The sequence below is a fragment of the Gadus morhua genome, chromosome 3 (assembly GCF_902167405.1).
Source record: "Gadus morhua chromosome 3, gadMor3.0, whole genome shotgun sequence".
NCBI classification, from domain to species: Eukaryota; Metazoa; Chordata; class Actinopteri; order Gadiformes; family Gadidae; genus Gadus; species Gadus morhua.
This window is the reverse complement of record NC_044050.1, coordinates 25,155,269-25,171,373: the sequence shown is the minus strand read 5'-3', so window position 1 is coordinate 25,171,373 and position 16,105 is coordinate 25,155,269. Positions and strand designations below refer to the sequence as shown.

The window sequence follows — 16,105 nt, the reverse complement described above, 5'->3', positions numbered from 1 at the left end:
ACATTTTATGTAGTATAATAACTTATCTCCATACTCAGAAAAAAATATAAACGTATATATTTTATCGCTGTTCCTCTTCAAACATACAGGAAAGCTATAAATGTGGTTTGAAGCCGTCTTCCCGTAGCCACCTGTTTTGAGATGTAAATAGATCACGTAACATGTGGCGCTGTGATCCAGCGTTCTTGTAAGACTCGACGGTGTATCTCTCTGCTCTCAGAGACACAGCCACAGACAGACAGGTATGAGGAGAGAAACCAGACCCGCACTCCTGTTCCCGTGGGAGGGTGTTGACCGCTCTGCGGCTGGCAGTGTCCTCATGGCCTCCAGCTGCGGTCCACGTTCCACACCAGAGGCTTCGGCCGCCAGGGGCCATCCTTGACGAGCCGAGGATTCTCTACATTCTTCCGCCACTGAATCTGACCCCTCTTCTTCTTCTTCTTCTTCTTCTTCTTCTTCTTCTACTTCTTCTTCTATGGTGTTTAGACCTCCACTTGTAGCCTCTTGAGCCCTGGGCCGTAACAAGCAGCTGTCAATCGCTGACCTCCTGTCAGGTACGTGCACACGCAGACACATGCACGCACGCATGCACACGCACGTACCTGTCAATCACTGACCTCCGGTCAGGTACGTGCACACGCAGACACTTACACGCACACGCACTCGCCCACGCACGTACCTGTCAATCACTGACCTCCGGTCAGGTACGTGCACACGCAGACACATGCGCACACGCACACGCACACGCACGTACCTGTCAATCACTGACCTCTGGTCAGGTACTTGCATGTGTGCGTGCACACATGCAAGTACACGTAACGGTCCTTCACTGACCTGTCAGGTACGTGCACACGCACACGTACCTGTAAATGACTGAACTCCTGTCAGGAGCTGGGCGATTAATTGATTTTTAATCGTAATTCAAATATAGGATATAGGATGATTTTCTTTAAAAGAAAATTGATTATTAAAAAAATAAATAATAATGACTTTTTTTTTTTGGGAAAAAAAAGTGAAATATCAACATGGCATCATGCGCTGAAAAAAGTGAGTGTGTAGGGTTTGCCTAAAGTCTGTGGCATCCAAATTTAGCTTTTGTTAATCATCGTTATTCTAGGCCAAATCGCTCAGCCCTACTGTCAGGTAGATGCACACACATACGCAGACACACACACACACACTGCAGAGGTTTGTGGTCCGTGCGGTTGAGGACGCAGTGTTTTGCTTGAAGTGTTTTCCTTGTGCTTTGTCTTTATTATCCTCCTCAAGGCCCTCTTGAGCTGGAGTAAAACATGGTTGTCAGCATCCAGAAAATAAAAAGTTATCGATATCATTATAAAGATGATGTGCAAACAAGCATTAATAATTGCAGTTCTGCACTGAAAATAATAATAAAAATCATAGCCATCCCATGAACTTTGATCATATCGACAAGTTCATAGCTTGAGGAACATTTTGCTCCGTTCTAATAAAACAAACCCGTCGCAGTGGATGGCATACAGTCCTCAGCATTGTCTCTACAAGTGTTACTGTTCCACCAGCAGCTCAAAGTGTTATCACCAACCAACCCCACCTCGGTGTGAGTGTGAGTGAGTGTTGGTGTTGGGTGAGCGCTCATGTTGGTGGTCCTGGGACGCGGAAACACCACGAGTCAGGAACACGAGCCCCGGACTAACGTTCCCCCCTTCACGTTCCCTTCGCAGCCGGCCAGTCCCGCGTCACGATGATGTCAGTCGGCGTGACCAATCGCAACGGGCCCGCCGCGGCCCCGCCCACCTCGCTCAACCTGCGCTCCTCCCACAACCAGCTCCTCAGCAGCGACGTCACCAAGCAGGGCTCGGCCACGCCCCCCAAGTGCAGGAAAAAGTACGCTCTGACCAGCATCCAGGCGGCCATGGGCCTGGGTGAGACGCCCCCGCCCGGCTCCTCCCCCCCGTCCCCGGGGTCCCCGGGGACGACCCCGTCGCCCACGCCCAACAACCCCAAACTGGCCAAGAACGACGTCAACCAGCTCCGGAAGGCGGGGCAGGACCACAACAGGAACACGGTGGGGGGGCCGGAGCCGGGGGCCCCCGACGGCACGGAGGGGCGGCCCGACGAGGACACGCCCGGCCCCGAGATCGACGCTCCCTCTCAGGTCAACGGCAACGCGGGCGACGGCGACGGCGACGGCGGCGGCGGCGGTGGCGGCAGCCTCATCATCCCCGACGGCGAGCCCCAGCGGGACGCCAACGCCGGGCCGGAAGAACCCAACCGGAACACGGAGCCCGCCGACCCCGACGAGAACACGGGCGGGAACGTCCCCCCGGCCCCGGAGCGGAACTCCAACCTGTCGGCGCTGGAGTTCCACCTGAGCATCCAGGCCGAGGAGTCGGACGACATCAGCATCCTGTCGGAGAAGGAGCTGATGATGTCCAAGGTGCAGATCGAGGAGGAGGAGGGGGAGGAGGAAGAGGAGGAGGAGGGGGAGGGCGACGAGGGGCCGGAGGACGAGAAGGCGCCGCTGCTGCTGATCCACGGCGACAGCCCGCCGCCGAGACACAAGCGTTTCCCCGCGCCGGGCCTCATCTCCGACCTCCTCCCCCCCCCCGGCAATAAGCTGCTCCTCTCGGGGAAGGACTCCCCCCCCGCGCCCCCTCCCCCGTCCCCGCCGCGGCGCGCCAGCCCAGAGGACACGCCCCTGCTGTCCGTGGCCTCCTCCTCCTCCGCCTCCTCCTCCCCCGAGACCAAGAAGGAGCGCCGCACCGGCGCCAAGACGGACTGCGCCCTGAACCGCATCCAGAACCTGAACCCCAGCGACGAGGAGTCCAGCTGGACCACGCTGTCCCAGGAGAGCAACACCCCCGAGGAGACAGGTGCCCAACCACACGCACCTGCACACACGGGCACGCACGTACACACGCACACACACACACATACACAATGACACGCACGCACACGCACACCCACACGAACACACACATTAGGTAATCTGCTGGTTTTGCTCTGTGTTTTTATGTTTTTGGTTGTTTTTATATTTTTCTGTTAGTATTAAGTGAAATTACCAGTAAACGTTGGCTTCTTCTATCTACACTCGAAACTTGGATGGCCGTTTGGAGGGCCAAACAGAAGCATTTGCGGGGAATCAAACCGTGAAACCATATAAAGATCTGAGAGGCTTAGCAGTGCCGGGTGTTTACACGGACCTTCGGAAAGTATTCGCTCATTCGGGCTCTGTGACGCAGCTCAGATAAACGGCTGGGGAGGCCAGGGGGCACACTTACCTTCTCCAATATATACTGCTCCGAGAGCTCACCAACCAGCATAGCTGCATTTTAACTGCTCTAACGCTGTGATTAGACCACGAATCATGCAAATCTCCGGCTTTCGTGGCTGGTCAGCAGTTCGCAAACTGTGACCTACCTGCCAATATTGCTAATGCCTTGCGCAGTAGGGATCGATAGGCAGAAACTGCACTGGGGGGCCGTACCACGACTTTAACAGCCCTTCTGACGCAGCGTCAACTGTGACCCATTAACGGTATCAAAGGTGTGTCGTGTAAATAAAGAAGATGCGCTGACCAATGAGTTTTCCCTGCAGATGCATGACAAGGTGTGCAAAGCAGCCCTTATGTGTATCGGCCAAACCGAACCTGTTCTGCGTGGGAATAAAGAGCACTGTTTGTGCGAGAGAGGGCGAATGTGCCAAAATTGTGCATCGCCCCAAGTGAGTCATGGCTGACAAAAAAAATAAACAGTGAAGATTCGTTCCCAGAATCCATTTGGACCGGAAGTACCCTGCTTTAGCCAAGGGGTTGGATGGGAAGCCACTGCAGCTGTGGCTGGTTAAGGCTGTGTGTGTGTGTGTGTGTGTGTGTGTGTGTGTGTGTGTGTGTGTGTGTGTGTGTGTGTGTGTGTGTGTGTGTGTGTGTGTGTGTGTGTGTGTGTGTGTGTGTGTGTGTGTGTGTGTGTGTGTGTGTGTTTGGCCCATGTGTGCGAGCCCTGTCAGTCCCTCTCGGCTCTTGCTCCTTCAACGTACTCTTTCATGGCTGGCTTTCCCCTTCGCCACCTCCTTTGGTGAAAGCTAAATTTGGCTAACGGCTAAATGTGCAATCACTCGCTGGGTGGAGGGTGAGAAAATAAAATGGTTGTAAAACCGCATTCCAAAGCCAGCATATACAAACACATGGTCAATAACTCTCTCTCTCTCTCTCTCTCTCTCTCTCTCTCTCTCTCTCTCTCTCTCTCTCTCTCTCTCTCTCTCTCTCTCTCTCTCTCTCTCTCTCTCTCTCTCTCTCTCTCTCTCTCTCTCTCTCTTTCTCAGTCTTTCTCTCTTTCTCTCTCTCTCTCTCTTTCCCTCTCTCTCTCTCTCTCTCTCTCCCCCTCTCTCTCTTTCCCTCCCTCCCTCTCTTATCTCTCTCTCTCCCCCTCTCCCTTTCCCTCTCTCCCTCCCTCCCTCCCCCTTCTCATCTCCCATAACCCCACCCAAAGCCGTCCCGGGGGGGGGGGGCGGGGCCACTGAGCTCCCGGGTGTTTACCTGTGGCTGCTGCGTGTCGTTATGAGCGTAGGTAGGCTGGAGGTAGGATCCCTCTGTGATCCTCCGCTCTGCGGCGGGCGCTCGCCCCACACACACTACACGCTACGCGGGCCCGCTGTCGGTTACCTTCCTCTGGGGAGGCACCGGCCCGCCAGTGGCTATTCTTGGCTGCATGTTTGGCTGTGGGCCGCGGTCCAACGCGTCAAACGTGTTTTCATTGTGAGCTCTTGGAACCCAAAACTACTCTCCTCTCAAAAACGACTCGAGGGTAAACGATAAGAAAATCCTTGCTAGTGTGTGAGACTTCGGCTCTGGTCTCAGGGCTGACTAATCGCACTGTCCCTGTGTCCCTGAAGGCATCACACCCAGGGAAACCCGTCCCGCCATATCCTGTGATGGGCCCTGGTTACCAGACGTTCTTTCCTAATTTATTGCACTGCCTTGTTTATATTGCCGATAAGAGTTAAACATAAAATCAATAAACCGGCTTTGATAATGACTATCCCGTGCCCGTCATTCACTGGAGGCGGTTTTTCAATTGGGGGGATTGATGGCGCACACGTTCGGCTGGTCACGAGCTCCCACTGTTTGCCGTCCGCACGGCTCTCTGGCCTTCGTTCTGTTCCAGATGACCCCCTGTCTATCGAACCACGGGCCGAGGTACGAACAGAGAAGCAGATGTTAGCGGTACTGCCGGAGACTAATGCCCGGCACGCCATCGATTGTTTGGCCTGCCGAGTCATCACATCGCCGGTGACTGCTATCATTCATGTTCAATTTATGGATGCCTAACGATTCACCTACATGTCGGGCTGTCTTTCTCTGTTTCTCTCACTCTCTCTTTGTCTCTCTCTGTCTTTGTCTCTGTCTCTCTGTCTGTCTCTGTCTCTGTCTCTCTCTCTCTCTGTCGCTCTATCTCTGGCTTTCTGTCTCTGTCTCTCTCTCGCTCTCTAAATGTCTCTCTGTCTCTCTCTCTCTGGCTGTCTCTTTGTCTCTCTCTCTCGCTCTCGCTCTCGCTCTCTCTCTGGCTCTCTCTCTGGCTCTCTCTCTGGCTCTCTCTCTCTCTCTGGCTCTCTCTCTTGGGCTATCTCTCTCTCTCTCTCTCTCTCTGTCTCTGGCTCTCTCTCTGGCTCTCTCTCTGGCTCTCTCTCTGGCTCTCCCTCTGGCTCTCTCTCCTTAGCTCTCTCAGGCTCTCTATCTCAGGTTCTCTGTCTCAGTCTCTCCCCCTCAGGCTGTATTCAATTTTTGGTTGTTCTGCTGTCGACATGTCTTCTTGACCTTGGATATTGAACATATGTTGTTCAATATATATGTGTATGCATATATCTATATTTATGTTGTTGCCGTCTCTCTCTCTCTAACTCTCTCTCACTCTCTCTTTCTCTTTCTCTTTCTCTCTCTCTTTCTCTCTCTCTCTAACTCTCTCTTTCTCTCTCTGGCCATGGTTTTGCCAGGTGTGCGTGAAATTCCCCTTTGGACAGTGGGTTTAGAAGTGCAATGTGATGCTGCTTTCACCCCAAGGCGTGAACAACCCCCCCCCCCCCCCTGTTTAAATACATGTCTTCCATGGTGGCCTTACTTCTCAAACAACAGTAATCAGTCATTTGGACTGTTCCTACTGGGACCTTTCTTATGAGCTGTAAAAACCCTGCATCTCATCTGACATTCATCAACATGTTCCTTTTGTTTTCCCCCTGTCTTTCATCTGTTTAGTTTGCATGGGCTGCTGTCATTGACGTTTACTTGTTAATTGAAAACATAACTCTGTTTGTTTCCTATGACGTCGTCATATCGGCTGTTTTCCATGTGGAGGACACTGTAGATAACCGCTTAATGCGGGGTTGCAGCGATAGCTCCTTGGGCAAAACGAGGAAGAATTGGAGAAAAACATCTTATGTGATTTGGCCGGGTTTTTATTGTGTGTGTGTGTGTGTGAGAGGGAGAAGGGGAGAGAGGGTGGGGGGGAGAGAGTGCTCCAACAGCAGAGACTGCTCAGCTTCAGGGGATATGCAGCTCTGGTCGTACTCTGTCCCACCTAATTTCTCTCTCTCTCTCTCTCTCTCTCTCTCTCTCTCTCTCTCTCTCTCTCTCTCTGTCTCTGTCTCTGTCTCTCTCTCTGTCTCTCTACCCCTATCTCTCTGTCTCTGTCTCTGTCTCTCTCTCTGTCTCTCTACCCCTATCTCTCTGTCTCTCTGTCTCTCTCTCTCCCTCTCTCTCTCTCTCTCTCTCTCTCTCTCTCTCTCTCTCTCTCTCTCTCTCTCTCTCTCTCTCTCTCTCTCTCTCTCTCTCTCTCTCTCTCTCTCTCTCTCTCTCTGTCTCTCTACCCCTATCTCTCTTTCTCTCTACCCCTATCTCTCTTTCTCTCTACCCCTATCTCTCTCTACCCCTATCTCTCTCTCTCTCTCTCTCTCTCTCTCTCTCTCTCTCTCTCTCTCTCTCTCTCTCTCTCTCTCTCTCTCTCTCTCTCTCTCTCTCTCTCTCTCTCTCTCTCTCTCTCTCTCTCTCTCTCTCTCTCTCGCCTGTTCTTCCCCAGTCTGACTCAGTCTCCATCCTTCTGTGTGTTTCTTTATTTTAGTTGTCTACTTTCTCTCCCTAGAGCGCTCTTGCCATCTCTCCATAACACTTCAGTTTATAATCTCTCTCCCCCCCCCCCCCCCCCCTCTCTGCCCCACATCTTTATTTCCCCGTCGTCGTGACAGCGTCCCCCAGCACACAAACGCCTTTCGGTCCATCCACTCTCCGCACAAACTGCCATCTTGCTGTTCTTTCTGGTCATACCTGGGTTCGCTCATGCTTGTCGTCCCCCTCTTTCGCTCTGTCTGGGACGAGGCTGAGTGTGTGTGTGTGTGTGTGTGCTGGGAGAGTGTGTGTGTGTGTGTGTGTGTGTGTGTGTGTGTGTGTGCGCTCAGATGAGGACACGCTCGCTGCGAGAAGCAGGTCGCTCACTATGATGCTGGGCAAAGACTACATGCTGGCGATTGTGATCCTCAACTACGAGGGTAGGTGTGCGGGCTGCGCTCGGCTACAGGGGGGCTCGTGGGGGGGGGGGGGGGGGGGGGGGTCGTGTGTCGGGGGGGACATGCGTCGTACGCCTACCGTCCACATGCAGGGATTAGTTTGTGTGTGTGTGTCTGTATGTCTATGCCTGTGTCTTGAAATAGCGTCTGCTATACTGAGCAGTACAGAGAGGTGCATGACATGTCTGTCTGAGACGGAGCACGTTCTGCCACCGAGACTCCCCCCCCCCCCCCCCCCCCCCCCCCCCCTCCCCTGGCTAAACTCTGGCGTGGTATGCATGCTAACTCGACCACAGGTGCGACGTTGCCACGGGGATGCCGATGCATTGTGTACATCGTGCACGCGTGCCAAGAGCTGCGACGGAACGGGCTTTCAAACCGCATTTACACGTTTACATTATTTCATTGGATTTCGGTCAAAGTACGAAGCTAACGAAGCTAACGCTAATCAGCCCTGGTAGCGTGGATGTGGAGATGAGGTTTTACTGCGTAGAGGCAAACAGCCAAGCCAGCCCGACACAACATCAGCCAGACTGCTTGTGTTGGTGTGCAGCCCTCGTCTTTCCCTCGAACTGTGTATGTGTGTATTGAGGAGAGAGACAGAGACAGGGGTTTTCTGGTTATTTCAAACTCTACTGAACCCCAATTCTCCAATTTCCATTCGCCATCCTCTCTGGAGCACATTATGCCACCAAGTCTCCTCTGCTAGATGTTGTTCGCTGGTGCTGACCTAATTCTTCTTTTGCCCTAGAAAGACTTCATCTCCCAGAAGGCAGTGCTTCAGTTGTTTGCACTGCTTCATGTGCAATAGCAAACCAATGGAGAGATCGTTGGTTTGCTTGCAATGGAGATCGTTGGTTTGAGATCAATGGATGCGTGCGTGCACACACACACACACACACACACACACACACACACACACACACACACACACACACACACACACACACACACACACACACACACACACACACACACACACACACACACACACACACACACACACAGATCTCCATTGGTTTGCTACCAGAAAACACACACACACACACCTTCTTTGTATGTTCTTTATTATTCAATAAAAACAATGATTTATAAATGATCTCGCTGTCTCTGAATGTGAGTGCGTCTACTATGTAAAAAAATAAGTTGTATACAAGTGTGCTTGTAGGCCTGCATTAACATCCACATATTTTGTTGATTTATTGCCTAGATAGACATGTCTGAATGTGCCTATACACTTGGGAAAACCATCTCAATCTGCACCAAACTGGTTGTCATGGTGAAATACTGCTGTTGTCGTGGTTTCATCAGCGAGGTCAGCACTTTGGAGAACCGGGTGTTCTATGCATCGTGACATTTCCGTGAATCCTTGTTAGGACCGGCAGCTTCAACATCCTTGACATCTAAACCACGGACACAAAATATTGAAATAAATAAACTGGTGTGCGTGTGCGCGTGTGCGTGTGCATGGGCGTGTGTGCATGGGCGCGTGTGTGTGCGCGAGTGTGTGCGCACGTCACTTCCTAACCACTATGCTACGAACCCTGCTTGTTTGAGCACAGGAAGAACAACCACCAACCATAACTAGATGAGATTTACTTATAGGTCGAAATCGATGACCGTTGAGTATCACGGCTGTCTGAGCTGCTTGAATGGCCCGTCTGGCAGGCCATTCAACATACATTTTTGGACATCCATTTTTGCATTGCGTCTATTGTGAGTTCATTTGATTTTGGGGGGTTGAGGCTACAAGCTCTCTAGCACCAGGGCCTCAGAGTCCAGCTGCAGCACAGCACGTCTGCCCTCAACAGGGGGACTCCTGTTCACATCCTAATCATTATCGGCTGTGTGTGTAGCCGATGACCAGGGAGTAACAACCTCTTGCGTTCATGTGCACTGCATCACCATGTGCCAAACGTCTGATCCAACGTAGCCTTGCTGCTTCTTAGAGATACCGAAGACACGATCGTCTGCTCGTCTTGTGTTTACATCCAGGGCGTTGTTCACTTTGTTCACATGTCATAGTTTTTTTATTTTTCTGTGTGCAATTGTAAATCCCAACTGTTTCGGTTTGGGGCTGGCCAACAATCTGTGATTGCTCGTGCTTGCACGTCAACCAGGACCACTTCCTGATAAGTAGGTTAATCATAGTTAATTAATAACACAGTTACTCAACGCTGTGTCCCTGTGCGACTGAAAACAAGGCAGTGGAATGACTGGAAGGAATGCTGATTCAGGTGAAGCACTGAGTTTGGGTTCTCTCCCTAAACGGTGCACCTCACAGCATACGTCACGCATCTCATACAAGAGTAGCCTACCGTGGCCTATATAACAAGGATTTATATTCTGCTAAACTACAACTGACTAAATATGGCTGATGGTGGGATCTCTACACGTTAACATGGAAGAGAACGAAAATAGCACGATGTAAAGCTGTCACTTAATGTACCTACTGAAGGTCGGATAATTGAGGGGAAATACTAAAGGCTAATAGCAAACTTTTCCACTGGCATTGCCGGATAGGTCTGGCCACATGATGATGACTTAATGGCATGGGCATCTAAGGCAATGGAAAGTAACATTAGGCCTGCCGCAACAAAGCGTTCATTTAGAGTGTGTGTGTGTGTGTGTGTTGTGTGTGTGTGTGTGTGTGTGTGTGTGTGTGTGTGTGTGTGTGTGTGTGAGCGATATACGGGGCATGTAATATGGTGTTAAGAGATTTAATTCAGCTGTCAGCCCATGGAAAGACATGGTCAGTGCTGTCACAGCTGCTGTCCAATCCCGGTCAGTCGCTGCTTAGGACATGCGTGTCTGTCTCTCTGTCTGGCATGGATGTTCATTGTCCATGTGTGTTTTGTTGTCCTGTGTACAGGTCATCAGGCCAGTGTCTCCCGTCTCCTATCTTATTTACCCCTCACAGCCCCTTAAGTATAGCTCAGGTTCCCCTTCACCCAACCAGTTCAAAAGCTTTCCTTCTTTAACTTATATCATACAATTGTAATTAAGCATCGTTAGGCCATATTGTAGGGGCCTAGTCTTAAATTAGAAGTAGATGAGGTGTCTACTTCTGGCTTATGCAGATTTTTGAAGATAGTAATTTAATTATTCTGCAAACATTTATGCGTGAGTATCGCAGTTGTATCAAAGTTTGTAATCACTGTTTTAAACATTGACACTTTTCCAACCCCCAAATAACATCGACTCGAGGAACACGACATTAAACGTATGTCGTGTGTGCGTGTGCGTGTGTGTGTGTGTGCGTGTGTGCGCCTGCGCGTGTGTCAGCAGACATCTGGAGCGAGCCGTCGTTCCAGACCGACCCGGACCTACCCCCGGGATGGAAGAAGATCACGGACATGGCGGGGGTGTACTACTGGCACATCCCCACCGGCACCACCCAGTGGGAGAGGCCCTGCGCCGCCGCCGACGGGGCCCCGGCCCCCGGGGGACCGGCGGACCCCCAGGACGGGGTCCCGGCCCTGGGCGACGTCGCCCCCGCGCCACGCACTCACTCCAGCAGCTCGGCCAGCCCCTCGCCCACACCGGACTACCAGGTGAGGGGAAGGGCGGCGCACACATGCACACACACGTGTGCATGTGCGCATACACGCATGCCCGACGTGCACGCATGCATGCACACACACCCATGCACGCATCTATGCACACACGCAATCACACACTCGCAGTCGCATGCACACTCGCAGTCGCAGACATGCACGCACACACACAAACTCATCCACGCACGCACACACACAAACTCATGCACGCACGCACACACACACGCGCGCACCCTTCCAGGTGAGGCCAGAGGTGTGGTGAGGGACAGGACGTGCACATATGCATGCACACATGCATCCACACACTCATGCTCTTACGTGCGCACGCATGCACGCACGCACGCACATATGCGTGCACGCACAACCTATGGAGATATTTTTTGTTTTGCCTTTTAATAATGTGTGTGTGTGTGTGTCCATAGTCATCCCAGACGGAGATCTTCTTCGGGGCGTCGCCCCGGTCGGGCAGCACCACCTCGGACAGCTCCCTGGAGCCCCTCCCCGCCCACCAGCCCGTCATGCCCTCGTGCGGCTTCGTCAACAGCTGCTACTTCGTAAGTCCCTCTTCTCCCACGATCCCCCCCCCCTGATACATCACCCAAGTTCTCCACCGTCTTCCAGACGCATCACAGCCGACCCCTGATGTCTGGTTCATAATAACCCCATCATCATGGTCATGGTTTTCAGAAATATAAACACGCCATGCCCTGGCCCCAACGGCAACAGAAGGTTGATGTTATCGGATTATTATTTCCACTTTAGAGACTTTGTGTATGTTAGATCTGTTTTGGCCGTAGAAAAACATTGTTCTAGGGGTCTGGTGTAGACGTAAGGTCGTAACGGAGGGAAGGAAAGCTGCATGGACACATTTAGCCGGCCGGGGGCGGTAACCCTAGCATTCCTCCCAAGAGGCCCTTGGGGGACGAGGAGAAAGGTCCTGTTTCTTTTCCAGGAGACGAGGCATCAACAGATCAACAGTTCTGAAACGCAGAGATGAAGGCAACTCACGAAACAGCAGCCAAGAACCGCCGTTCTCCCCTCTTCTCCACGAACCCGATAGAATCAGCTGGCATGCGGACGTAGGAGCCGATACAAAGAGGACGTGCTGGGGAGCAAATGTGTGGATGGTTGGGCCAGCGATACTGGCCAGGGTGCCGGGAGAGTGGGTGACTCTGTGGAGTTCAGCAGGGATGGAGAAGGAGGAGGATGTAGATCAGTCATCGACCTTGGGAGGGTAGAACGGTTCTGACCAATAGACATACCAGACTGGGGGGGGGGGGGGGGGGGGGGGGGGGGGGGGGGCACCGGAGCTTGAAACCATCATCCATAAACACCATGCAGGGACCCAAATGTATAAATAACACACGCAGAATGTCGAAACGCAACAGCTGTGGTCGGATTAGATCTGGCATTTTTGGTTGTTATGCTGTTATTTCGACACATCTTCTTGACTGTGTTATCATGCATGAATGAAGCCCTGTTTGTATATATATCCCAATATGGACATGAATAAATGTTGTCTGATCTTTTGCTTTATTTGAAATAAACGTCAGTCTGTCTCTGTCGCTCTTTCTCTCTCTGCCTCTGACTCTCTCTGTCTCTGACTCTCTCTCTTATGTCTGTCTGTCTGTCTCTCACTGTCGCTCTCTGATGCTCTCTGACTCTCTGTTTGTATATATATCCCAATATGGACATTGAATAAATGTTGTCTGACCTTTTGCTTTATTTGAAATAAACGTCAGTCTGTCTCTGTCGCTCTTTCTCTCTCTGACTCTGACTCTCTGTCTCTGACTCTCTCTCTTATGTCTGTCTGTCTGTCTCTCACTGTCGCTCTCTGATGCTCTCTGACTCTCTGTTTGTATATATATCCCAATATGGACATTGAATAAATGTTGTCTGACCTTTTGCTTTATTTGAAATAAACGTCAGTCTCTCTCTCTCTCTCTCTCTCTCTCTCTCTCTCTCTCTCTCTCTCTCTCTCTCTCTCTCTCTCTCTCTCTCTCTCTCTCTCATTCCTTCTCTCTCTCTCATTCCCTCTCTCTCTCTCTGTCTCTAGCCTCGCTCCGCCTCTGTGCAGGGCGAGTCGGACCAGGAGGGCTCCTCCCAGCTGCAGGAGGAGAAGGTAAAGCAGCCGATCTCATCCCCCTGCCGTTCCCTTTCTACGGCCCTATTGTCGCCGTGGTTACGGCCCTGGTTACGACCATGGTAACCTGCCGTGTCATGGCCCTGATCAGCTCTGCCTTAGCTCTGCCCTTTGTCTTATATGCATCCTGTGCTTTGTACAAGTGTGTGTTTGTGTGTTGAAGAATAGGGATTTGTCTTGGTACCATGTATCAGCCAGCGTTGATCTCTTGGCCGCTGTCTACTGCATCCAATCCTACCCTTTTATATTCATGACTATATTGTAGAGTGTCCTGAAACTAGATACCCATAATACTGTTCCCCTTAAAGGCAGTTTGCCAGCCATTGTTGTCTGCCTAGCCCCCCCGAAGCGATCACGTTATGGACAACAATAGCTACTTTGAGCATTCTAAAAGCAGTTTTGCATCATTGTGTGTCTCGGTGTTTGCACCGTGTAAAAAGTCGAATGACCAATTAGTTACAAGTGGCGATATTCATCGTGCACTCCCACAAAAGTTGTGTGTGTGCGTGTGTGTGTGTGTGTTTTACTAATCCAGAATCAGACAATTCTGCGTAGCTAGTTAGATATTCGATGGAGGCAAATGCCAGCTGAGCCAACATCTTGGTGTCACGATGTTGTGTGGCTCTGCTCTTCATTGAAACAAAGCACAGTGTGCAGTGAGCTGGCTGGCTAGCTAACAGTCTTCTCCTTTCTCCTCCCCCCCCCTCCCTTCTCTTCTCAATCCCCCCCCCCCTGCCTTTGTCTTGAACTCCACCTACCTCCATCCTCCTCCTCCACCACCACCTCCTCCACCGCCTCGTTTGTTTGTTTGTTTGTTTGTACGTGTGCGTGTGTGTGTGTAGAAACCGGTGTGGAGTGAATTTGGTGGAAAGATTGATAGTGAGGTTTGGAAGGCAAGTATAATGTAAAGTGTTCAGTTTTGTTGTCACCCACTTTGTAACTGCATATAAAAAAGTATTCTGCGTGAGTGTTGTGGTGCCTTCTGAGAACGCATGTTTGGCCTTTGCTTGGACTCCTGTGAACCTAACAGTAGACCGCTGAAAGGTTTGGTCATCGAAACTGGCACATGAAGGCACAGCTTGTGACATGTTGCTGAATGAAGGCACTCAGTGATGTGTTCCTTTTCACCGCTCCTTTTTAGAAATTATTTTTAACAGGACTTGACAGTTTTCTGTGCATGTGTATTTTTTTTTTTTTTCACTTCTGATACTCTACACCGCATGTCCCATCGCATTACACCACGTAAGTTCCCCGCCCAGAGTCTATGGTCTACCTCAGGGTGCATAGATATATATAGATATATATATATATATATATATATACTGACTAGAGATCGCCTGAGCTGTGCTGTTCAGCGGAACGTATGCCTCAATGCCGTCTTGCCGAGGGGAAACCAATCATTCAGGTGGGTTGTTTCCCCGCGGCAAGATGGCGGCATTGTCGACGCATGCTTAGAAGCCGAATGCGATATCTAGTCAGTATATATACATACCTATGGGGTTGCATGGGGGCCTTATCTGTTGAGAACGGCTGTCCCCTTTGTGTTCACGTTGCACTCTGATGATGTCACCTGTGTGCACCAGGACCTGCAGGCAGCCACAGTGAACCCTGACCCGAGCCTGAAGGAGTTTGAGGGGGCAACACTTCGCTACGCATCGCTCAAACTAAGGTGAGCAACAAACACATGTACACACACACACACACACACACACACACACACACACACACACACACACACACACACACACACACACACACACACACACACACACACACACACACACACCACGTTTAAGCAGTCGCCTTCATCCAATGTGACTTACAAAGAAAGAGAAACGACAATGTATCGCTGACGGTAAGGATGTTCCTATAAACAAGTGCCAAGCATTTGCAATTGCTATGTTAAACCATTCCCCGTATACACCAAAGATAGCTAGGATAAGATGCTATACGATGCTAGCATAGTATTATAAAGTACTATTTTTAAGTGCCTGGACGGACAACATACATTCAGTGCGTACATTAAGTGCCAGGACGTACAACATGCAATCAGTGCGTTGTTAGGAGAGTGAGGGAGGTGAAGGGGTGGTCGAGGTAAGGGAGGAGGCTATCCATAGTTCAGGTGAACCCCCGAACGCACGAGTGTCCACAGTCCAGTGATAGGCAGTGACCCTGGCTCTCTCCGTACCCCGCCCTCCTAGTAGCTGTGGAAGGAGCCCACACATGAAGCTCCACGGAGCTGTTTATGGGGTGTATGATCATACCGTGGTTATTGCCTTTCTGCTCACATGAGCGGAGCCCGGTTGAATACAAGCCGTTTCATAACGCTCATTGCCTCTCTCTCAGGAACCCCCAACCGGTGGAAGAAGAGACGTCTAGCGGAAGTAACTGTGATTCAGAGACAAAGGTGAGTGGAGTTCAGTTTATGTGGTATGATGCGATGCAGATTATGCAATTAAATCCCTGTTTTATGGGACCACTCAAGGGGGGCGTGAATCAACGCAGATTGACGTACAACCATATGAGCATGATGCAAATTTATTTTTGCATTAATTGCCGATCAATAAGGTATTTTCATTTTAATGTTAACTATAAGCAAATCGATGTATTAATGACAAGCTGGCTAACACCTCTCGCTGTGATGGGGTATGCAGAAATCTCTGTATGCACTGTTTCAAAACACACAAACAAAGCCTTAAAGCACCTCTCGACTGAGACTTGGCTCTTACAACAAGCCTTAAAAAGCCTCCTCTTTACAAGATATGAGCGGTGCCACAAGCCTTGTTAGCCTGCACAAGTACTGTACTTATGGGCCATCTCTAAGCCCACTGTCAGCTGCTGGAAAGTATAATTAACGTTCCAGCCACACAAA

The 16,105-nt window shown here is 50.9% G+C and overlaps 1 protein-coding gene across 6 annotated transcripts in view; it reads left to right on the top strand.

Annotated features, from left to right (window-relative positions):
• Positions 1 to 16,105, top strand: part of apbb2b (amyloid beta (A4) precursor protein-binding, family B, member 2b) — a 39,487-nt gene that overhangs the window by 9,636 nt on the left and 13,746 nt on the right. For 3 of the 6 annotated variants that reach the window (XM_030351209.1, XM_030351210.1, XM_030351212.1), the window contains exons 3-10: positions 487 to 554; positions 1,704 to 2,855; positions 10,819 to 11,087; positions 11,513 to 11,644; positions 13,147 to 13,212; positions 14,076 to 14,126; positions 14,817 to 14,902; positions 15,580 to 15,640. In XM_030351209.1, coding sequence (XP_030207069.1) covers positions 1,724 to 2,855; positions 10,819 to 11,087; positions 11,513 to 11,644; positions 13,147 to 13,212; positions 14,076 to 14,126; positions 14,817 to 14,902; positions 15,580 to 15,640 — 1,797 coding nt within the window. In that variant the 5' untranslated portion in view covers positions 487 to 554; positions 1,704 to 1,723. The remainder of the gene's footprint in view (positions 1 to 486; positions 555 to 1,703; positions 2,856 to 10,818; positions 11,088 to 11,512; positions 11,645 to 13,146; positions 13,213 to 14,075; positions 14,127 to 14,816; positions 14,903 to 15,579; positions 15,641 to 16,105) is intronic. The other 3 variants (XM_030351216.1, XM_030351211.1, XM_030351213.1) reach the window with 2 other exon arrangements.